General features: G+C 43.2%; 6 protein-coding genes across 7 annotated transcripts; 2 read left to right on the top strand and 4 right to left on the bottom strand.

The window, feature by feature from the left end:
* Positions 1–1,617, top strand: LOC135615596 (protein TEEBE-like). Its single transcript, XM_065114343.1, has 3 exons — positions 1–249; positions 365–862; positions 952–1,617. Exons 1-3 carry the CDS (start codon positions 177–179, stop codon positions 1,473–1,475), a joined length of 1,095 nt encoding a protein of 364 aa, XP_064970415.1. The 5' UTR covers positions 1–176; the 3' UTR covers positions 1,476–1,617.
* A 54-nt stretch (positions 1,618–1,671) lies between these two features.
* Positions 1,672–3,887, bottom strand: LOC135615597 (probable isoaspartyl peptidase/L-asparaginase 2). Its single transcript, XM_065114344.1, has 3 exons — positions 3,297–3,887; positions 2,597–2,683; positions 1,672–2,481 (listed from the first exon to the last, which is right to left on the bottom strand). Exons 1-3 carry the CDS (start codon positions 3,690–3,692, stop codon positions 1,972–1,974), a joined length of 993 nt encoding a protein of 330 aa, XP_064970416.1. The 5' UTR covers positions 3,693–3,887; the 3' UTR covers positions 1,672–1,971.
* A 2,647-nt stretch (positions 3,888–6,534) lies between these two features.
* Positions 6,535–7,920, bottom strand: LOC103989854 (protein IRX15-LIKE-like). The gene has a single exon (XM_009408800.3). The coding sequence runs from the start codon at positions 7,689–7,691 to the stop codon at positions 6,711–6,713; it is 981 nt and encodes a 326-aa protein (XP_009407075.1). The 5' UTR covers positions 7,692–7,920; the 3' UTR covers positions 6,535–6,710.
* A 7,655-nt stretch (positions 7,921–15,575) lies between these two features.
* LOC103989415 (uncharacterized) lies at positions 15,576–18,797 on the bottom strand. 2 transcript variants are annotated; one of them, XM_065114342.1, is made up of 8 exons: positions 18,563–18,797; positions 18,310–18,361; positions 18,033–18,111; positions 17,816–17,948; positions 17,216–17,319; positions 17,002–17,146; positions 16,797–16,919; positions 15,576–16,724 (listed from the first exon to the last, which is right to left on the bottom strand). In XM_065114342.1, the coding sequence occupies exons 3-8, from the start codon at positions 18,071–18,073 to the stop codon at positions 15,894–15,896; spliced, it is 1,377 nt and encodes a 458-aa protein (XP_064970414.1). In that variant the 5' UTR covers positions 18,074–18,111; positions 18,310–18,361; positions 18,563–18,797; the 3' UTR covers positions 15,576–15,893. The 2 variants fall into 2 exon arrangements, with proteins under 2 accessions (XP_064970414.1, XP_009406524.2); XM_009408249.3 differs by lacking the exon at positions 18,310–18,361.
* A 2,156-nt stretch (positions 18,798–20,953) lies between these two features.
* Positions 20,954–22,730, bottom strand: LOC103989852 (SNF1-related protein kinase regulatory subunit gamma-like PV42a). The gene is made up of 3 exons (XM_018827534.2): positions 22,200–22,730; positions 21,687–22,026; positions 20,954–21,518 (listed from the first exon to the last, which is right to left on the bottom strand). Exons 1-3 carry the CDS (start codon positions 22,724–22,726, stop codon positions 21,135–21,137), a joined length of 1,251 nt encoding a protein of 416 aa, XP_018683079.2. The 5' UTR covers positions 22,727–22,730; the 3' UTR covers positions 20,954–21,134.
* Positions 22,731–23,353: 623 nt separating this feature from the next.
* LOC103989851 (copper transporter 1-like) lies at positions 23,354–23,791 on the top strand. Its single transcript, XM_009408797.3, has one exon. It carries the CDS (start codon positions 23,354–23,356, stop codon positions 23,789–23,791), a length of 438 nt encoding a protein of 145 aa, XP_009407072.3.
* Positions 23,792–23,914: the final 123 nt, after the last annotated feature.

Here is a 23,914-nt window from a genome sequence, read left to right as displayed (position 1 = left end):
AGGAAGCAAGCTGTAATGACCACTGCAGCAATCCGGCAGGCTTCTGCCATCACACATATATGTAGATCAGATCACAAAGCCATGGAGGTGGACTGGGTTTTGTGCTGTGGATATATATACAGCTCTCACAGTCCCTGAGCTCAGTCTCATCTCTGCTTGCTTCACTGAGAACAGAGATGGGTGCTCTGCATATTTTTCTTGTGCTCCTTTCCTGCTACATCAGTGTTCTCAAGGCTCAGTTTCTTGATGGTAACCAGCTTAACAAAATCTCCTTTGTGGATATATATATGGCGAAGCTTTTCTATATTCTCTTGATTGCTTCATGATTGAGATGGATTGTTGGCTTCCTTCCATTAACTTGCAGGATTCCTTGCCAATGGCAACTTCGAGACCGGCCCGAGGGAAGACGAGCTCAACAAGACTGTCATCATGGGGAAGAAATCCCTCCCCATATGGACCATCCGGGGCCATGTCGAGTACGTCTCCGGCGGCCCGCAGCCAGGCGGCATGTACTTCACCGTGCCCCACGGCGTCCATGCCGTTCGACTCTGTAACGACGCCTCCGTCTCCCAGGACATCACCGTCAAGCCAGGCACCCTCTATTCCCTCACTTTCAGCGCCACCAGGACCTGCGCCCAGGATGAGGTGCTGAGGGTCTCGGTGCCGCCGCTCTCCGGAGACCTCCCGATTCAGACTCTTTACAGCAGCACCGGTGGCGATACCTACGCCTGGGGCTTCATACCGACCAAGACAACGGTGCAGGTGATCTTCCACAACGTCGGGATTGAGGAAGACCCAGCGTGTGGACCGCTCTTGGACGCTGTGGCCATCAAGGAGCTCTTCCCTCCGATGCCTACGAGAGGTGAAAGCTCAACCATTACAAGTCTGCGAGATCAGCATGGAGCTGATAGCGCAGAAGAGGTGCGATCTAATACGATCCTTTAACTGCAGACAACCTGGTTAAGAATGGCGGCTTCGAAGAAGGGCCTCATGTCTTCCAAAACTCCACAGCCGGCGTCCTCCTTCCTCCCAAGCAGGAAGACCGCACATCTCCCCTCCCTGGCTGGATCATCGAATCCCTCAAGGCCGTCAGGTTCATCGACGCAGAGCATCACGCCGTCCCGTTCGGGCAGTTCGCGGTGGAGCTCATCGCAGGAAGGGAAAGCGCCATCGCGCAGGTTATCAGGACCATCAGCAACAGGGTCTACGAACTCAGCTTTGTGGTGGGCGATGCGAAGAACGGTTGCCATGGTTCGATGATGGTGGAAGCTTTCGCAGGCAATGGGACGGTGAAGGCGCGATTCCACTCTCAGGGAAAAGGTGGACACCAAGCTGCAAGCTTGAGGTTTATGGCACTGGCGAACAGGACTCGGATCACATTCTACGCTGCGTACTACCACATCAGCGTCAGCAATCCCGGATCTCTCTGCGGGCCTGTGTTGGATCAAGTTAGGGTTTACCCTATCAAGGCCTGAGCCATACGGATGTTGAGGGGAAACAGCAAAGGCTGCACGTTACTTGCATGTAGCTTCTGGCTTCTACGTCCTCAATGATGGTTTGGCCACATCATTGGAGTATCAGCTTAAATCTTCTAGCTAGATGTGCGACAATGGAGGATGAGGCTAGTTAATGATATACTGAAATCTAAATCATGTATCTTTGATTTCTTCCTGGTAACTTTCACATTATGATCTCAATTATGTACATTTACATTATCTTGCAGCAGTATTTCAAAGTATAAGGATCATCACTGATGTTAATTCACTAGTGCATTCTACTGCTGCCTAATTTGCAGCTGCAGCACAAGCAGATGAGCAAGTGGAAGCTCCTAAAATTGCTTACTAGGCTTCATCTCTTGTTCAAGCATATTAAGTGATCCCTTGGATTTGGAAGAAGATTTTTACCATCATAAACAGAGATTGCTACATTCTTTTGTGGAGGCTGCTGACGGATCTTGCGGAGACAGTGCGTCTACCATATACTCACCTCCATGAATCCATCCTCCGTCGCACATCCCCTGAACATCCCTATAGTGTTGAACCCGTACGCAACCTCACCATTTCTGGACACGGCGATGAGCCCGGCCATGCCCTCGTCTAACCTCTCCTTGATGGCGTAGTCCACGGCCTCCTGCAGGCTGAGCCCCTTGTATTCCACCAGCGCTGCCACGTCCCTCGCCAGTGTGCTGCGGATGATGGCCTCACCCTCCCCGGTGCACGAGACGGCGCAGTCACCGCAGGCGTAGGTGCCGGAGCCGATCAGGGGTGAGTCGCCGATGCGACCGCTCATCTTGTTCATGAGCCCCCCGGTGGACGTTGCGGCAGCACACCACCCGTTGCTGTCGACCACCACACACCCCACGGTCTCCGGCGCGTAGACGCTGATGCGGAGGCCGTTCATCAGCAGACCGTTCTCCACTTTCGCACCCTCTAGTCCGGCACTGGCGCCGTCCACACCCGGCGCTGGAACTCTATAATCATACTACGTTGCTCACCAAGAATAAGAAGCAGATCAATATAATTAACAGCTTTCCCAGTCTCTCTTCTTCTTCTATGTTTAGGAAGGAAATGATGCACGAGAGGCCAAAGTCACAAACCATGATGCTGTTAGCCTCCTTTGCCCGTTTCAGCATGCTCATGTTCTCTTCCGTGATAAAATAGCTATTGTCCACCACTTCAACACCCTACAACGGGAAGAGCACACAATGTTAACCACCTGTGAGACTTGGGTGAAGAAGCTCCAAGAAGACGACGCATCACCGTTAACGTCAGCCTCCCCCCATTCGCTAGCATGTTCGATGAAATGACAAAGAGACAAAAGGTTTCGGGACAAGTGTTTTCTGATCTATCTTATTGTGTGGCAGCGCATCTCAACTTACACGATGGATTGAGGTTGGCACGTGCCACCTTACGTCTGCGTGCCCTGTCCTCGTGCCTGCTTTACGGTCAACTCTGTTTTGACCATGGTTTACGTGGTGCTTTACATGCATGATGGTGTGTGCTGTGTTCTTCTTGGAAGTGACGGCGGAAGTGAGACCATTTGGCACGCGAGTGCAGTTTGGTTTTGGCAATATATAGTGGATGGTTCTGCGACGTGTGTTTGGTGTGCAACAATCGAGAATATTGATATGCTAATGCACCCAAAACGCACTGCAGCGCCTTTTAGCACCGTATGCTGGTGACCCTCTGCACTGTGAGATCAGCAAGATCGTACTACGCGCTTGCACTCGATGAAACAGCAGATGTGTGTGTTAGAAAGAGAGAGAGAGGAAGAGAGGAGAGGAGGAAGGGGAGGACCTGTTCGCGGGCGAATTCCTCGGCGCCGTCGAAAGCGAGGTAGGAATGAGGGGATCTGTCCATGACGAGGCGAGCAAGGGAGACGGGGTTCTTGACGGTGGTGAGACCGGATACGGCGCCGCAGCGGCGGCCGTGGCCGTCCATGATGCTGGCCTCCATCTCAACGGTACCCTTCCGTGTCAGCGCAGACCCGCGCCCGGCGTTGAACACAGGATCGGTCTCCAGTTCCCGGACCACCATCTCGACTACGTCCACGGCGGGGAGCCCAGCACGGAGCCCGGCGGCGCCCACCCGGAGGCACCGCTCTAGCACCCGCCGCGCCTCCTCCTGTCTCTCCACCGGCAATCCTGGGTCGACGCCGGCTCCACCATGAACGGCAATGGCCCAACCCACCATCTTCTCTCTCTTCTTTCTCCTGTTATCTGCGACCTCACTGATGCGTCGCCCGAGAAACCCCGAGTGTCTTAAAAGAGAAGACGGACCTGAAATGAGCCCAGAGGTGGATCGAGGAGAGCAGGATGGAATCCGGTGCCGCCCCCAAGTTGTGGGAAAAGGTCAAGTGCGTTTCCCACAACACCGCAGCGGAGGGAATCCGAGTCACGTCCCGCTCGAATCTAAATCCAAATCTGAAGGATACACTCATCTCTAGATTCCCCAGCCGTCACTGTTCTGAGCCATAAGACATGGAAATGCTTCATCACACATACGTTAAAAGCCAATATATGTTAGATCATAATGTTCTTTCTCACACATAAGTTGGATCAGATTTGACACATGAATCAAATCCAAATATGTAGTTCAATCTAATAAAGTAGGAAGTGGAAGAAAAAGATGTAGATATAGAATTTAAAGTTACAACCCACAATGATAGTAAGATATAATATTAGGCCTCAACATTAAATATGAACTCAGTGTATCATTAGATACAAGTTTTGAGTTGGTAAGTTGATGCACTGTCGAAAGAGCACTGGTACTCTGAGAGGTCGTGATGCATGCATGCTGGGTTGGGTCTTATGTCATGATGCACTCCCCCCATCCCATTCATTCCTTGAAGAACAGAGAATAAGAAGAACCCATGAGATGAAAAGCTTGAAGTGGTGTTCGATGGCAAGTGAACAGTAGGAATTCATAGTGGTTTCTTCCTACGTGACCATCGTGGACACTCGGATGAATCCTATTCTTGCTGCTTTCCACAGTTTTTTGAGTGAGCATGGCATCATGATTTGATGTGCCCAGAGATGTCATCTCAGATTGTTATATCATATTAATTATTTTTCATCATAGTGGAGAATGATCGTGATTAAAAAAGATGTCTTTCAATCAAACATCTACTATTAATTTAGAAGCCAAATAAAGTTAATTTAAATCATATTCAAATTTGTTAAGAAAAAATATCGTTTATATCTTTATCATGATATAACCCTTATATATATATATATATATATATGATTCACGATGAAAACGTCTCCCCTAAAAATATAAAGATCGAAATTGAGAGAAACTTTGTGAGTGAATATCTTCGATACTCAAATTTATAAGTCTATGTTCTCAATTTTAATACCCTATATCTAGGGTATGTTTTTATATTCGATCTTAAAGAGATATAATATTTCTATGAAGATTGCATAAGGGAGAGATTTATAATTACTTCAAACTATCTCTTGGACTCTTATCCGTGCGGGTGAACAAGTGGTAGGTTATTTGGGCTTTTTCCTTTCACAGACCTTATGTCTCATTTGCTTGACAGGCGATGACAGATAAATTTGGACGTGTGTATTTTCTATCAAAGTTTAAATTGGAAGAGTTTGGAAAGATAAATTTATTTTAAAAGCTTGCTTTATGCTCTAATATCATGTATATTATGCTCTAAGTCATGTACCATAACCATTTTAATTGGATAATCGATCAACTAATTTGATAAACTTAAACCATTAACCCAAAATATATTAGTCCAAATTAATAATAATAAACTCATTTAGTCTTCCAAACCGGCTCAAATTTTCTCCCACATTAAATGTGAGTGTTACCAATCAAGTTATTCATGCTTTCTTTAAGCTCATACTTGAAATCCTTTATTTTCCTTGAATCTTATGAGTTTATCTTTACACTAATAGCTAGGGTTGGGTGCAAGTTTCCTACAAAAATTTTAGGGGCAGATGATGAAGGAAAAAATATCTGTTCTTCTACTAGTTGATTAAATATTGTTTTCTATGCTATTTATTTGGTTTTTATTTTGGTGTAGAAGATTATTTATAAGGTTCCTTCATAATAGACTGAACTTGAAATACCAATACATTTTTGATAGAAAATAAAAACTTTCTCACTAACAACTCTTCCTCTTGCCATTCTGGAGCTAAGAATTACTAAGGTTTTTATGTTTTTTAATCTCAAATTTTTATTTTTATTATATTTTCTTATTTATCCATCTATTTCTTTATCATTTTATTATATTTTAACCCTTTGTTCCAAATGATTACATAGGAATCACTCCTTATTTTAGATGGTGAAAAATACCTAACCAAGATTTTTTATTAAGATTTTCAATATATTTTTCTTAATTTCTCGATTTGAAAAGATGCATCGGGTCAAGTTTTTCAGATTCATGCAAATAGTTGATTGGATCCATCCTTTGGAGATTGAATTCAATTATAGCTTTCAAATGATTTCTAAATCTTATTTTTTTATTAACTTTAATCAAAATTAGATTTATTTATTTATTTATTTATTTAACCTAACAATCAAAGGAATGCTTTATGTTGGCATGAAAGAACAATACGAATAGGGGATCTCAGTGCAACCTTCCTATCGGTAACACGTCACCTTGTTTATCCATCAACCTCTTGCCACGTGGTGGATTCCTGATGGGACACGTTTATCCATTCCCTTTTTATTTTACCTTCCATCTTAATTTAATGGCCGTTTTAAGTAGAGAGGTTTAATTCTTTGACCGTTTTCATCATTTAATGTCTCTTGAAGGGGTAAAAGAAGACCAGAAAGATCAAATCTCTCGAATTTTCAGGATTTTTATTATTATTTTTAGTTGATCGCTTGATTACTATGAGAGTTGGAAGCAACCCAAAAAAATGCTTTAAATTATTTATAGACAATTGTTTGTTCATATCGACAAGATTTAGTGTCTTTAGGCAATTGTTCCAACAGATTCGACATGCAGAGATCTCGCAATATGATAAGAAATGATGAGCGAGTTGTCATTGCAATCTGATGTGTTCTTCCTGAGACGAAAGAGTTGCACCCGTGTAGTGTTGTCAGCTTTGATGTCCATTCCTCTTCACATCAGCATGTCATCAAGAAAGCACTATCTTTTGCTCTACCAAGCAAAGGAAAAGGGAGAACGAGTGTTCATTGTCTTTTCCTCAGGACGGTTGGCCTGTCCATGGCGAAGCAGAAGCCAAACTACGAGCTGGAAGTCGCAGCGCCGTAGGCCGTGGTGGTCCTGCTGGTGCAGAACTCGTTGGTGGGGCCGACGCTGCTGCGGATGAGGAAGTGGGCCAGACGGGAGGAGGCGGCGACGAGGTTCTCCGAGCAGAGGAACTCTGCGCTGCACAACCTCTCCACCGCCCGGTCGTAGTCGTGCACGAGCACGTCCACGGGCCCCCGGCCGCGGTACCTGGCCATGACGGCGGCCGTGAAGATGGCCGACATCCGGCCCGGCGCTGCCGCCTCGTGCCCCTTGGGCCCGTCGATCAGGATGACGTCCCAGGCCACGTCGTAGAGCTGGTTGGGGAGGTCGTTGATGGCGAGCCGGCAGTCGGAGAAGAGCAGGTTCTGCACCGGCCTGCACTCGCCGCGGCGCTGCCGGCGGGATTCGGCGAGGAGCTCCGGCATCTCCCGGACCTTGGTGGTGTAGGCCACGTCGTAGGCCTCCAGCCCGGGGTTGCGCGCCTCCATGTGGGCGACGTAGTACTCGTTCTCGTCCACGAAAACGGTGCGCCCGCCTTGGTTGAGCGCTCGCCACAGCGGCGTCTCGTGCCCGATCCCGAACACGAGCAGGTTGCAGGGCCCCCGCCGCCGGAGCACGCCCGCGATCGCCCGGAGGCCGTCCTCCTCCATCTTCCACGTGTAGTTGGAGGCCACGGCGTAGTGGACCAGCGCGTCGAACACCAGAGCCGGCAGCGGCGTCGGCCACGAAGTGGCCGCGGCGGCGGACCCCACCGCAGCATGCGAGGAGGCAGAAGAGGAGGGGAGGCCACTCGGATCTCTCGCCCCGGTGGGGTTGTGGAGAGTGAGGATCGAGACGAAGGCGAAGAAGAAGAGGAACGCGACGAGCCAAATGCGGCGACGGTAGGAGACCGAGTTGGAGATCCCATTTCCACCATGCTTGTGGTTGGACGATGGCTGCGGATACATCAGCTTCGTGCTGCTCACTCCCTTCATCTCCAACTTCAGCTCGCTCAAATAACAGAGGAAGAAGAACAAAATTTAATGACTTTACCGCTGCTATTATACTTTCTCTCTCTTCCCTTCTCTTCTTCGCCTTAGAATAGGATGGGGAGGAGGAAGAAGAGAAGAAGAGGATATGGTGACTCGGCCGTCATCATTCCAACATTGTTGTCTTCCTTAGTCACCGGTTAACATGCGTTACATGAACAGGAGACCAAACTTTTGGGATTGACTTTGGTAGCTTAGATACTAAATGGGAGAAGATGGACTTTCTGCTGCTGCTGTTGTTGGAATGACAGGAATTGGAATGTGGACTGTGACCAGCTGTGGATTTTGTTTTAAGGGAAGGAGGGGAAACAATTGTGGAAAATAAATTTAATTTAATTTTTCTCTTACATTAGAAAAGGATGAAAAGATATCCTAAATATTTACATGACAGTGAACATAATCTTTCAAGATATATTGCCTAAACCCTATAAAAGAAAATGGGTTATTCATGGCATATGATGATATATGGGAGGATTTGTTATCCTAAGAAAGTACCAAATAAAACTGTAGCTTTGTCTCACCATTCTTCCCCCTCTCTTTATCAACCTTTGGAAGGCAAGGAAGCAACAATTCCTTCCTTGTCTGCTGCCAAATAACTCGACAAAAAGAAGTTGCTGTCAGGAATGCAGACAGTACTGCTCAATGGAGCTGATTCACATATATCTGTAGGAATCTATAATTGTCTCTAGTCACAGGCTTCACATGGATTAGTTGAATCCATGGATTCCTGCTGTCCAGTGTGCAGGAAGCAATGTGTTGGAAACTAGTAAGCCTATGGGATGAACAAAGCATAGTTCCTTTTTCTTGGTGGTTGACTCATTTGAAGATGGTTTTTAGCATGATTAATTTGCCAATCATCATAATGTTTACTGATTCATGATAGTTCAATCAGAACAATTAGCACAAAAAATAAGAAAATGCAGTTAAAAAGTATTTGTCTATGATATGTTCTTCCAAGCTCAATGAATCATAGATTCTTGGTTGATAGAAAGGTGGACTTGGTCAGTGGCAAGTCCAATTCCTTGGTGTGCTACAAGTAGTCCCCTTTTCCAAGTTAATGGTAGATGCATATACTGCTCAACATATATATACTTCACATTGGGTGTGGCTCATCAAGTGATTCTTCAAATGCCTAAACAAAACCCTTGATGAAATTGGACTTAAAGATTCCTAAAATAATAAAAATAAATAAATTGGATGGGATTTACAGTATTACACTTGTAAATGAATTATACTCGAATGTATAATGGTGTGTCGAATTGAACTGTTGAAGCATCTAAATTCAACAAAAAAAAATTAAAAATCCAGTGGAGTAATTATCTATGAAACTGAGGATATATGATTTAACTTTAAAAAAAAATCCTCAATATAGTTAAAGTTTTGGAATAGAGAAGATTATTCCATATTTATAGAGAAAGAAATAAGACGGTACATTGGCAAGATAAATATGCTAAAACCAATAAAAACTAATATAATTTAGAGATATGATTGACCTCATGATTTACAATCTATTCTATGCTCTAAGGAGCATCATGAATATTGCACAAGATCTTTAAATTAATATATTTTTTTGGAAAAAAAATCCTCAATTGTTATATTTTTGTGAAAATAATAATTGTGAAATCAATTTATACATAGGAGGAAATTTTGAATTAACTAGAAAATGTGCTTTTTTTCACCAAATAATATTGTAGGCAATAATTTTTTTATCACTCAACTAAAGAAAATTTCCTTTCTTCCTTATAAACTTGCATGTGATCTAACATTTTGCAAGGCACTTCAAGGTAAGTTAGGGTGTCATCCAATTATCAGATATTTCCAACACTGCAATTGCCATTTGGACACCAATAATTGTAGGAGGAAGGTACTTGAATTTGGATTACTTAATTGTAGTTTTTATCTATCTAGTTTATGATGTAGAAATCAATGGTGCAAACTTCCATGCAGGTTTGGCTACTTTGGTGGATTGCCCAACAACAGCCCTCAAAGCTTTTGATGTTGTTCATACTCCTGTAGTGAAAATAGGTGCAACCACAGCTCTCTTTTTCCATATCAAATTTGGTACAACAGCTCTCATGGAGAACTTTTTCTTGAGAGTTCTGTGGATCAAGATTTCAAGTTAGATCATCAAGGATACAGCTTTTGCAAAAGTCCTCCACTTGCAGCATTCAATCATGAGACTTTGACCCTTTGTTCTCCAAAGGGATTCAGTCTTAGCCTTTTGCAGACCTTAAAGATTGATTCATCAGTTGACTTTCCAGAGTTGGATTGAGGCATACAATCTGACAGATCATCTACCTTTTGGCTTCTTGTTAGGTTCCAAACTCATAATACAAAGCAAAGAATGTTCCCATTCAGACATAATGCTGCCAATCTCAGGTGGTGGCAAACAGTAGAACTCACTTCTGTGTTTGGGGAAACTGAAACTTTATTCTCATGCCCAAAAAAAAGAAAAAGTTTGGCCTGAGTATTTCACTGAAATATGTCAAGTCTTCCTCATTTAGATGCATCCAAATAATTGTTATATTTCACTGAAATTGACAAAAACCAATAGTTCAATTTCACTGACTTGTGGATGCATCAAAAAAATGAGGAAGGCTTGAGAACACAACTTCTGTATGCTCAACATATGTACAACTATTTGACAGTGTAGTGCATGCATAGTAGATGAAAAATCTGGTGTCTCTTCCTCAGATGGATGGAATGAAAAAAGAAGCTTGTGAAGAATGATTCTCACATTTCAAGATTTTATTTGAGCATGATGGAGTTATTTTGAGATGTGAGTTAGATCCAGATCAGCCTTTACTAAGAGCAAGTGTGAGATTGAAATATCACATTCCACAGTAGCCAGGGTTTTTTGAATGATCTTTGATATGATTCATCATGTAGGACTTGGCAAACAAAAAGATCTAAATAGATCTAAAGGTTCAATAATCTTGCACCTCATCATGGTGTGGCACAACATGGAAGTTCAGTTGAGACATTGCCTGGTGGAGAGCATCACCATTCAAGAATGCTGACTTAAAGCAAAGGCTTCTTCTTACCTCAATAATTATGTCCCCTGCACCATTGAACAGTTCAAGTTAATCAAATTATGGTCTTCTTGTTCTTCTTTTCACAGAAGAAATCCATTGGGTCATTATTTTCAACAGTTCTCAAGCTCACTCTCAGAGGTCACTTGCAAGATAGGAAACAGCATAAGGATGGAAAAATATATTTAAAATATAATTTCAGAATAAAAAAGTATTTATCAATTACAGAACCAATAAACTATAATGTCCTAATTATTTAGAATCGGTTATATATTTTTTTCCGCCATTAATTCTGTAGAAATATAGTCTCTAACTAAATTGAGAGTATATAAGTATTTTCTATAGCTCCGACAATCATATATTTTATGTCATATATTTATTTTTTCCTCCTACCATAAGGCTAATGTCTAACTTCATCTTATTATAACATTTGTGTATCTCAATAGGAGATGAGCCTTCAACAATTTTTAATGGCAAATATTAAAAGGACAAATATGTAAACTATCACACTTGAAATAAAAAATACTATTTGTAGCCTCTTTATTACTATTTATAATTTTATTTTATTTTATTTATATTTTTAGACTATCCATTCGTAAATGATGATAAATATTTTAATAATATCGAGGGGCAATGAGTTAAGTCAGACGACATCAAACAATATTAATAATGAGTAACGAAACATCGCTCCCGATTACATTTGTGATGAGTGTTGAGGGATTTTCGTACAAAGTGTCGATGGTATCAATAATAAACAAAAAAACATCGAATATATAATAAACAATGTTCGAGCAAGATGATGGCATTGACAGCGAAAATTTAATAATAGATTATGAAAAAAAAAGTAAAATCGATAATATTGGGTTATGCATAATAAAGAAATATTTTTATTTTTAAAATAAATTATCAATAATAAGGGATTATCAATAGTAAAAAAGATATAAATAGTAAGTTTGTTAAAAAGTTTAGCTAATCTTCTAAGGAATGTAAAATCTTTGATAAAATCCTTGAAAGAGACTAAGATACTAAGATACTTCGTATATAAATGTATAGACTGAGTCGTTCAACGTGTGGAGTCAATGAAAACTTTCTTTTTTTTGAAAAGGTTATTAGTCGAATCATTTTTCAAATATTTTGAGTACTTATCTTTTAATAATATTAGATCTATTTTGGAAAGGTTATATTAAATCTATTTTAATAATTTGTTTTTATTTTTCCTGATGTCGGATCCGGTTCAGATCCGAATCCGATATCAGGGCCGAAGCCGAATACCATCTCCGACAGACTCCCACCGCCTTTCTCCTGTTTCCGGGTCGGATCAAGTGCACGACAAATAAGAGGACGGCAAATAAATCTCGCGGCGGCCGAACCCGAACCCAGTCGTTAGCGCCGCCGCGTCCTTCTCCTGAGTTCGCGTTGTGACGGTACTGCGGGCAATGGCCTCGTCGTCGTGGTGCCTCTACGCCGCCGCCGCCTCTCTCGCCTGCTGCTCCCCCTTGCCATCGCCGACGAGACCGCCGGGCGTCTGCCGATGCATCTGTATCCTCTTGCCTCGTGCGACGCTCCCCCGACGGAGCCGCGTGAGACGGAACGCCGTCGTCTGCATGGCCCCAGAGGAAGAGAAGATGACCCGCCGCTCCCCTCTCGATTTCCCCATCGTACGACCCTCATCCATCCATTTCTTGATGTTGTTTTTGTTGGTTTTGATTATGATTTTTCTTGTCTTACTCGTTTGTAGATCTTGGTTTGCAATTTCCCCAAAACTCCAAACTTTTCTACAGTTTTGCGATAATGTGGTGTTTTTATCTATGTTTAGGATCTTCAATAAGAACTTATAGACGTTGGTTTGGAGATTATCGTCAAAATTTAGCATTTTTTCTGTGTGTTTTTTCGATCAAACGAAATCAATGTCTTTTAAACGTGTTCAAGGACAATTTCGTTGATTGTTCATTGTGCTGCAAAGGGCTCGTTCCCATACATGTGGCCTGAGAAGCTTGCTCGAGAATGGTGGTTATTGGTGGAAGAAGAACGCTACAAAGGTCTGGTTGGTAGGGTATACATGATGTTGGGTTTGTTTATTGGATACAGGTGAAAGGTTTCTTATTTGACTTAAAAACTTAGAACATCAAAGAACAATGAGATGAAAAGGCAAGCTGCAGGAACTTTTTGAAGAAGAATTGGATCAACAAAAACAACTTCTTTAATCCCCTCGTTTTTACAAGAAATATTCTCACTTCATGTGGTCAGTCCATTTCAATGGATATTGAGATCATTTTGGACTTTCAAATGTTAAATGTTATTTCCCTTTGTATATTCTTAGCCATGGACAATCTACATTATACAATCTAGCAAAATTGAAAGTCAGGGGCTCTTTTGGTTTCCTCTATTCCCTAACTTTTGTTATGGGCATCATCGATTGAACCTCTGATCTTGGTTTAGTGGTCCTCTTCAAATTTTTTGAGAATTAGGGTTCACCATATCAGTCCTTTTTCATAGTTATTTTTCTTAAACCAAAGAATTCAGAAGATGCTGAATTTTTACATAAGTATTTTGAGGCTTTCCGATATGCCAGTTTCATTGACTTGGATAGTGAACCTGCTTCTTATGGATGCTCACAACCCTTTCTCATAAATTTGGGTAAGCCTGTGATTCCATGTAATGCTGTTTTTTGTTGGACATTGAAATCAATTGTTGCTTGTTTATTAACTTTGAGAATTCTGCATCTTTTTATGACACAGAGAAATTGTTGGTACTTCCTTATGAAGCCCATTTTCTAACCTGAATCAAGTATTTAAGTTCGAGTTGATACATGCTGGTGTCGAAAGATATAGCTCTAAACAAGTAATTTAATTGTGCTTATAAGGTTACATGGGTGATCATAAGGTTCTAGTCTCATCAAGCTAGTGGGTCATTTCTCACATCAGTTTTGAGTCATGACAACTGTAATTTAAATTTTGACTCGACTCTTGGGCTGTTCAAATCACATTATTATTCTAGCTTAACACCAATATCCACATGGCTGATATGGATTTGCTTCCAGCTTCTTCTGCATCTAATCATGGCTTCACAATCTTGCAATGGATGTTGATTTCAATTGGCATGACCAAATTGCAAGAAAATATTGAAGTCCTTGTTTCATCAGAAGTGGAATGTCCACAACATAAAATCTTGTGCCCTGAGATTGACTCAGTTGAGCGATGACATCCTTTGTAGAGTGTGAGCATTGTCCTTTTGGAACTCTCCTTATATTGACAAAACCTAGCTGCTGTTTATGAGCTAATACTTCATTGTTGCATGTACTGCACAGCTAGCACAGTAGGTCCCCGTCAATACAGGGTCCGGAGAGGGTCAATGTATATAGTCTTATCTTTAAAAACTCAAATTCTGGTCTCAGATTGGAAATATGCAATTTTACTATTGTATCAATGCACTCAACTCATTTTCCCAAAGCCACAAAAAAAAAAGTTCGACTTAGTTTGTATTATTTGCAGAGGCCTCTTGTATTAAAACAGAATTTTAACAGAAGAAACGAATTAAGTTAATCATATCCAATATATCTATCCAACAGAACCTTTTGTAAGATTTACAAGGTATGAGTGTTTTTTGCTTTTCAATAATTTAAAGTATCTAACAGGTGTGTGTAAATTAGTTTTCTAATATACTTTTGAGTCTATTTTGTCTTGGTATTTGAAGGATCAGTTCTTCTATAATGATGTTTATTCAACTTTTGATGATTTTGTGCTGATGAACTGAATTGATGCTGAAGAAAGCAAATGAGTTGATTAATGAGAATTCTGTCCTAGCATATTGAATTTGAGATATGTCGTTAGACTATATTCTATTAATTTTTGTTTTGTAATTGGATACCTTGTGGACCTTTGGTATGGTCAGTCACATATATGTTAACATGTAGGATGTAGGAGTGGGAGAGGCCCAAGCCTGGCAGGAGACCCGATATATTCTCACAATTTAGTCCAATGAAAACTCCATTGCCAACTCCACTGCCAGAAGACCCCCCTGAAGAGGACGAGGAAGAGGAGGAAGAAGTAGATCCAGATAAAGAAGATCCAGAGAAGCCAGAGATGTCCAGGATGCAACGTGGAGGATAGTCTTGAGCAATGGTAACCATAATTTGCCGCAGAGAGAACCTACTAAAATTGCTGCTCGACCGGACACTACTGTTGTTACAGCCATTTCTAGTTGTTCATGAACAATGGCTGTAAGTGTGCAGGCATTTCTTAGCTTCTTACTTCTGATGTTATATGACAAGATAAAGTAGAATAAATGTATTTTTGTCATAGACATCCATACACACTGTTGCAAATTGCATCCCTCTCTGTCCTTGCTCATCTACAGAAATTTGGCTGTGGAAAGAAACCCTTGTACACTTCTTCATTGTGGCATGTCTCCATTTGATCAGGATGATTACTCTGTGCAGTTAATCTAATTAATCCTTTACCATCAAGAACTTGTGATGATGGAGATTAATTTGTAAAATCTTGGATATTTTCTTCGAGGTCTTGTATTGATTTGTTTGTATAGGTTCATTTGTCTTGTTGTATGTGTTAGAATTAGACCTAGAAAATTTATCAAAAGGTAATTTGACAATCCAAAAAAGATAATAAAATAGAAAAAATAAAAATAACAAGAACATTAGATTTGCGTGATTCGATCAATTGATGTACATCCACGGACGAAGGATGAGCAAATCACTACTATAAAAGAGGGATTATTACAAATGCCTTATGAAGATGTTCCTAGGTTATAAAACATCAAAAATTATTGAACAAGAAAAGCATAAAAACAAACAATTAGGTTTTTTTATGAGACATATGGATATCTTGTACAATACTGTCTTAAACTGTGAATACATGATGATCTAACAGGTGGAAGAACTCTTCCAACGTTGCTGGACTTCTGTTTCTGTTGAAATCTCATAAACAGAAGCAAGATGGAACTTTCCACTAATATATCCATGAAGAAGAAAGAGACGGGAATCAGGACAGGAAAGACTTGCAGATTGCATCAACGATCTGTAATCCATCAGCAGAGGTGCTCACTGCATGGAGGTGAAAGAAATGGAGCAGAATGCAGGAAGAGCACTTCTTAGTATTTCTCAGGTCCCCTTCAAAGCAGCAAACCTTGCCGCCAACTGATCGTAATCCGGCAGACTCGGATGCACTCGGCCTCCATTAGCATCCACAGGATCAGGCCGCATCGACGTAGCTCCAGGAGTCGCCGGGTTTACCGATTCCGACGGCACCGGAGGAGGCGGTGCTCCTCTCGGCAACGGGTGAACCTTTCCGCCATTGCCGAAATGCTCAGCTCCGACCCTTCTTCTTCCTTCGCTTCCTTCTTCAGCTGTCCCTTTCCTGCTGTAGTGCAGCAAGAGCTTGTCCAAGACCATCTCTTCCTCGTCCTCGTACTGCCCACCGGACGCAGCATTGTGATCTGCTTCGTCATACGCTGGTCGTCGTCTTCCCTCTCCATCTGCACTCTTCTCTTTGACGTAGTTTTCGCCGTCGTCTGTCTCGCCAACCCGTGGCTTTCGGAGTTTTCGCCTCACGGAAACGGGCCTAGGCTTCTCGCCGCCGCGAAGAACTGCTTCCTCGCCGCCCTCGTTCGTGTCATGACCTGCAGCAGCAACAGGATCGCCATGGATCTTTGGCTTGACATACGGCGGGATCAAATAGCCTGCTCTCCCGTACTCTTCCACATGGCGCCCGTTGACCGAAACCACCCCTTTCTTCTCCGGACTCCCTCGAACACCACACTCGAGCTCGTCAGCTTCACAGCTTCCGCCATGATCTCTCCTCGGCTTGACACGTGCTTGACGCGTTCCCAAGCTCGCTGAGATCACATGAATGTCCGCCGCCGCCTCCGTCTCTGCTTGTTCTCCCCGCACAGCGCTTGCAGAATTGGACCCATGTTTTCCCCTGATCGCATCCTGCGCTGGTGAATTGCTTCATGAGAACTCGCTCAATCTAAAACGCACCACACACCAACGAATGGGACTTACTGATGTAGTTTGATGATCGAATGCTTTTGCATCGCATCGCACAGAATACTCTTCGGCAATATCTTGCATCAGCTGCAGTTTTTTCTCCCTCGTAAATGACTTCTTCCCAACTTTCTCAACGAACTGAAGAGAGATCACACTCGTCAGAAGATCGAATTCAATCGAAACAGTGGTTTTGATGAGAAGTCGATAAGAGGATGAGCACCTCGGCGTTCACAAACGATTCCATGCAGCTCCCATATCGTTCCGCGAACACATGCCTGAGAACACACAACTCCGGCAGATCTGGGAATCTTGCTGCAGCATAAATTAGAGTCGATACTGCTTCCACGGCTTCTTGAGGACATTCCCTGTTACATCATCATGTGCACGTTTAACGATCTTATTCAGATGTAAATCCGAAAGAATTCAGTCGATACTTGTGATTTTGTAAGGTCGGAAGCTGAGTCGAGATGATTTCACAGCACTGCGCGATAATGTCGTAGCAAGTTGCGCGGTTTATCTCAACGATGAGTGCATCAATCTGTTTCAGAGAAAGCAGAAGAAAGAAAACGGTGTGCATGATTTAGAACCATTGTTTGAGCATAAGAACACATTGAAGCTGAAACCACAATGAAGGATCGCGAAGAAACCGGTAAAATTGCCTACGAAAGTTCACTGATGCAAGCAAGAAACGAACTTTAGCAGAAAGAGGTCAGAATCTGTGGATTCCAGCAGGTACAATCGTGCATAATCTTTCAAGAAATCACCAAGAAGAAGAAGAAGAAGAGAGAGAGAGAGAGAGAGAGAGAGAGTGGATGAGAACAAACAATTTACAACTCAACACAAAATTAGGAAACCTGAAGAATCTACAATTGCAATCCACAAAGTAGAATCATGGCAGAAACTTTCGATTGAAGAAACACCAACAGATGAGAAGAGTTTAAAGAAGTCTTCTTCTTATTCCCCTTCTGGTTTACTGGAACAAGCAATCCAACAAGCAACAGAGACGAGAGAAAGAGAGAGAGGGAGAAGGGTACCCGTCGGAAGGCGTTGGCTTCATGGCCGGCGGCGATGAGGTCGGCGACGTCCTTCCTGAGGAACCGCAGCACGGCCTGCTTCTTGTTCCAGATGGGCACCATCCGCACCTTTATGCACTTCACGGCGTGCTTGCTGCACACCGTTCGACACCGCCAAGAACAATAATAAGCATAGCTCACGCACAGACATCGGCAAGGAACAGAGACAGACGATTACCATTTGTTGGAGAACTTCCCACCCAGCAAGCTATCAAACATCTCTGCTTTCCCTCCGTTCTACTCTCCTTCTGGAGCCTCTGTTGGATGGAGTGCAACAGGGAGTCGACGAATCAAAGGAACACGAGAAGAACTCAGACAACAGCCAAATGTAGCTCAAAACATTAAATGGCTTCTTTATATACAAAGGTGGTGAGAAGGCAGCAGAAAGCAGAAGAAAAAGAACACAAGGCAACGAGCAAATCCACCACAAAATCTTAATTGGATTCTCTACATACAGGTCATCACAAAGAGACGCTTGCCGAACCAATTATCTTTCTCTCCTCATTGCTATCAAAACAAAAAGAAAGAAGAGGAAACACATGAAGGAATCGGAGCAGAGAAATCCTACTCTTCCAACAAATTCCTTTACTGCTAACAAAAAGCCACCGTAATTATATACAGAAAGAACGAACTAATCGATCAAGAAACCAAAAAGCAAGAGAGAGGAAGAGCACGGAAATCGTGGATTGCGGGAAGTGGGCGGTTTACCTCCTCACGTTTGACACAGCCTTTACCAAACCAAATCAATCAGCAGTTTCTTTGGGATTTACTAATAATAAGCTGCACACTATGTATAAATGGAGACGTTGCCGATGCTAATCTTATTCTCCTCGTAAGCCGGCGGCCTGATCGAGGCTTTTTTACTGGCCATTATGAGGTTTGAGTTTGAACGTTGTCTGCTCTCTTTCTCTCTCTCTCTCTTTCTTTCTTCCATTACAAATCGGCATAGGATCAGGAAATGAATTCGGCAGTGACAAAGGATTACCAGGCTTGAGCAACAGAAAACTTGTGCAAATGGTAGAGCCATGGATGGTGACAAGCAATGCAAAAGTGGGATTCACTTGCAGCTGAAAGCAACAGCTTTGTTGCTGTATAATTGAGGACAGCTATGGGAAAGGTAATGGTGTTGGATTCTTGACTGAATCAGACAGACAGGTTGAATCAGGTCAAACCACTTGCCAACGTGGCTAAAAGGATTTTTCTTATACAAAAATATTTAAACCATATTAGTAATCTCATTATTATGAAACTCTAGGATAATATTATACTCCATAAGACTGGTATTGTATAGGGTTTACTTGTTAAGTTCTTCATTATTAGTCCTTCGTCATGCAATCATTCAGAGCTTATAAAAATATTTATCCTTGTAAGTATGATCTTAAGTTTATATTTTGGGAGTGATAATGATAGTTCGTCAAGTCATTATCCGTCACTAAGCTATCAATAACTCAATTCATCATTTTAAAGAATATATTCTTTCATTGTCTCGTTAGAACGACACGTCATTTCAAATTACAAACAAAAAAAATTCTCCAAACAATATTTCCTTGATAGAGAATTCTTTTTGGGCTTCGATTAACTTTGAATGATAAAGGAGTTGAAATCAAAATTTCCATTTTCATCATAGATTGTCTTTCAAATTCACTCAATAGGATGTCTTTGAATGATAAAGGATACTGAACTACAAAATCACTCAATAGGATGTCTTAACACATCCATCAATCCTCTCTCTCTCTCTCTCTCTCTCTCTCTCTATCTCTTCAAAGGCAAAAGAGGAGGCGTGTGAGGTTGGGGTGCTTTTTGGAGTGGAAGGTACAGAGCCGAATCCACTCGAGCCTTCCATGCTCACTTGTTGCTTGCCGTGCCACCCTATCACTTCACGGGAAAGCAATCTCCCTCGTGGAATTGGCCCGTCAAGCCATCAAAACTACTCGCACTAAATGCATGCACAGCATATCAGCATCTGAGCAAGTTGTATCAACCAGCAGGACTCAGGAATAAACTTCTAACATGGATTCACCGGAATCTGAGTGCTGCATTCAACTTCACCACAATTATTTCTGGCTATCTTTGTCCTCTGTTAGATTCTTGGCATAATTGAAATCAATATGTCAATGATGTGATCACAACTGAAGACCATATTAAACAGTTTGCAGATGGACAAACTTGCCACATCCAGCTCATGGTTTATTCATGGCTATCTTCTATTTATCTCCTGTGTTTTGATGATATCAATAAAGCATGATAACTCAACAAAAATGAAATAAAAGAGAATAGAAGTGATTTTGATGTGTTTGTCTTCTTTACAGGCTGCTCCATTTCCAACATGGAATCAGATTCTTGTTCCAAGTCTTTGTTCATGAAATAAGGACTATATGAAAACTCAGCAAAATAAAAAGATAAATCCAGTACATCAGATTCTCGTTAAAAAAAGATTTAGAGAGAATCGATATATGCAGTCTTTGTAAAAAATATATACATAAGTACCATAAAACTTAGCAAAATGAATCATAATAAAAGAAAAAATATAGCATATTGTGCTATGCATGAGAGACCTCAGTGGATGGTAGTGGCATTAAGAGACACTAAACACAGTTGTTTTTTGTCCTACTTTTATGGGCATTATGGCCTATGTTTGGCCATCCACAAAGAATATATCCAGCACAAGTATTTGCTTGCCAATCAACTTTACTGAGCCACTATCATTAGTCAAATTTAGGAATCATTAATTTCTAAAGATATGTTTTCTAATGAAGTTTTCATATTATTTTGATTTATTACATCATTAAAAACTTAGTTGACTCACACCCAATAGTTCTAATCTATCGTAAAAGAAATCACCAAAGTTGCGTGTGCAATTAATACACCCCTTTAGAAAAGGTTCTTTGACAATGCAAGAGTGTGTCTGCTCTTCCAAGCTCAGGGAACCTCTCGAGGAGACGCGCTCTTTACGTTGCTGTCACCAAGACGATTCTTCCTTATCCTCATGCTGTATGCACTCAGGCAGAGTGGCGAAAGCACAGAGCACTTCGTGCAGATGATTCTTATCCTCAAGCAGTGTGCATAGTGAAAGATTGTACCTATGTTCTTGGTTTTCTCTTTCCTACGCACATCATTATGGTACCTCAAGGAGAAACAGGAACATATATATATGTAGAGAGAGAGAGGCTAAACTGAACAGCAAGGCAGCCTGATGTCCAGTTTTCTATGAACACACTTGGGATTGCATGACTCTGAATCTCATCACCCTGCTCACAAAGAAACAATCTTTGAGATCGAGTTAGCCATGCTGAACGACGCCTTCCAGCTCCTGTTCAGCTCGCAGAACGGCGTCCCTCACCACCCGCACCATGTCGGTGAGGGAGACGACCCCCTGGAGTAGCCCCTCACCGTCGACGACCCACAGTCTGTGAACATGGTTCGACACCGCCGACTCGATGACATCCGACAGGCTCGTCTCCGGGTAGCATGTGATGAGTCTTCTTGTTTCAGGGCTGGGATCATCTCCAGCCATGGGTGGTGCGATGCTTGCGTTGCTGCCCCTCATCGATAGCCTTTCTTTGAATTCCGTGACGCTCAACGACAGCCATGACTGCAGTAGAACGACGGGGCAACCCCTCAAATCTGTTGCGGAGAATGTCTCTATCAGCCTCTTTCCTTTTCCCTGCGACTCAAACAGCAGTACCGGTCACTGAACATTGCATTACATGATAACATGAGAATGCGATAACAAGCTATAAAGGTCCTGTGTTAGAATTGAGAATGAACCACATAATATATCACGGACATCAAATCTGACAACAAGGTTGTGTTGCACCGATGCATTTATTACATCTTGTAGGATTTGATCATCTGAGGGAGCTTCGACAACAGGAACAGCACCTAAGCCGGCCGCTCTCATGGATCTGATGGTGTCCATCACTTTTGTATGCTTGCTTACAGAAAAGATAACTTCACTGATTGCTCCAAGCTCCAGGACACTGTGTGATAAGACACCCTTCAGTTCTTGGTTTTGCTCCCTTAGGAAACTTATAACGTCCATTTGTGTGAGCATTCTGTAGCCAGGTGATGCCTCCGCCAGCTCCACTGCAATTGCATGATTGGTTTGGCTTTCAAGAGGAATCAAAGCTCGATGGACCCCCTTGCTGAATGTTTCCATGCAATCTAGTATGCTGCAAGTGATAGGAAGATGCAGCTCTTAATCGACCATAACATCTATAAAGGAAGATTGACAAGCTTTTGTTGGCTTAAGACAGTGGCAGAGCATCTGTGAGGCTATCAAGGGTTATGGCAAGAAGAAGCAGGAAACAAAAGAGTGATACTAATGGCGGAAAGGAAGACAAACCTGGTGGCGGGGTTCAAAGTCCACAAGCTTAGCCCCTCGAGCGAGTGCCCGATGATCGAGGAGACCGGGACCGACATTCGCCTCTCGAGATCCCTTTCCGGGCCGGCGGACGACTCGTCGCCAGCGCCGTGATTCTGGTCGCCCTCCTCGGCGATGTGGGCGAGCAAGTCGAGCATGGTGACCATGCCGATGTAGTGCTTTCGTACGGCGCCGGTGGCCCGGTCGGACTCCAGGATCATGGACCCGCCGGCGCGGATCCACTGGCCGGGCGGGGCCGCGACCGGCACCGCGGAGACGCGGTTGGCGACGAGGGCGTTGACGGTGTGAGCGAGGGTGGCGGTGTAGGGGACCTCGACGAGGCGGCGCTTGTCGCGGACGAGATCCCTCACCTTGCGCACCCGCAGCCAGCCGCAGGCGCCTCGCCTCATCTTCTTGTTGCCTTGTAATGCTTCTTCCACCACCTCCGCCTCCCTCCCTTGGGCCGCTTCCTTCTTCTTCGGCTCTTCCTTCCTCTCCTCCATGTTCATTCACAATGGCGTCACTCGCGGAGGGATAGGTACGACGTTTTCGGGTAACGAGAAGAGGGTTGTGTCGGTGTGCAGGTGGTGGAAGTGAGTACGTGGCGGAAGGAGAACATGCATGGTCGAACTGTGCTGGCGTAAGATAATTGGTCCACGACACAGCGGCGGCGGCTGCATTATCCCATTTTAATGCATCAAATTACTGCAGAATTTATCCCAAAACACCCTACTAATAAATAATATTTTTAATTCCGTTGCTTTAATTCCAAACCATTCAAATCAAAGATCATAAACCCCTATGTTCTTCTCTCCTCATTCGTTCCTCTTCCATCCTTCTCTTTCTCTTTCTCCTCCTCTTCTATTTTGTAGATTGGTATCGAACTCTCAAACTCATAAGAACGTGTTGTTCATTGATATCAGAAAAGAAGAAGAAGAAGAATAAGTATAATGGTAGTTCTCTAGAAAAAGAATTATGGCTGGATCCACAAGAACCAGTTTGGAACCACCAGTTACACTTGATGTGCACAAGCTTGAGATAGATAGCCCAAGTGCTGAGCCAACTGATGGCCTCATCAGGATTTGTACTGCATGGTGGTATCAAAGTGGAGATCGCTTTTGTACTGCAAAGGCAACATGGCACGCTCTTATTTAGGTGCTTCAGCCGCCCAATCTCCTGATCGCGGTGTGGAAACTGACAAGGAGAGCATGTGTTGCGCCCACCCGACCTTCTTCCCCGGCTGCAACAGCATGGAGGTCGTCTTCCCCGGCATGCACGCACTGGCCCTCGCCGCCGTCTTCTCCGCCTCCGTCCTCGTCGAGTGGTGCGACCACCGCCTCGTCATCGCCGCTGCAGCGGCGTCGGGGCTGACGCAGACCGCCATGCACGCCGCTCGCGTCGGGCTCGGCTACGTGCTGATGCTGGCCGTGATGTCCGACGCGGCCGCGATGGCCGCGGCTGTTTTGGGCCACGCCTTGGGGTTTGTGGCCTTCGTCCACGCTGCTTCCAGGCCGTTGACCCCGACACGAAGGCTCGTCTCCATCCCATCGGCTGTTGACTCCTTTCGGTGTTAATGGTTAATTGGCGATTAAGCTAAATACGTATGATTAGAAGAACAGTAGTTTGTTTCCCCCCCCCCCCCCCCCACAAAGTTACTAATGATTAATCTCAAGTCAGGGGAATGCATCCAATTAAAT

This window comes from Musa acuminata, chromosome BXJ2-6, assembly GCF_036884655.1.
Source record: "Musa acuminata AAA Group cultivar baxijiao chromosome BXJ2-6, Cavendish_Baxijiao_AAA, whole genome shotgun sequence".
Lineage (NCBI taxonomy): Eukaryota > Viridiplantae > Streptophyta > Magnoliopsida > Zingiberales > Musaceae > Musa > Musa acuminata.
Note: the sequence above shows the minus strand (reverse complement) of the source record. Positions and strands in the feature narration are given on the sequence as shown.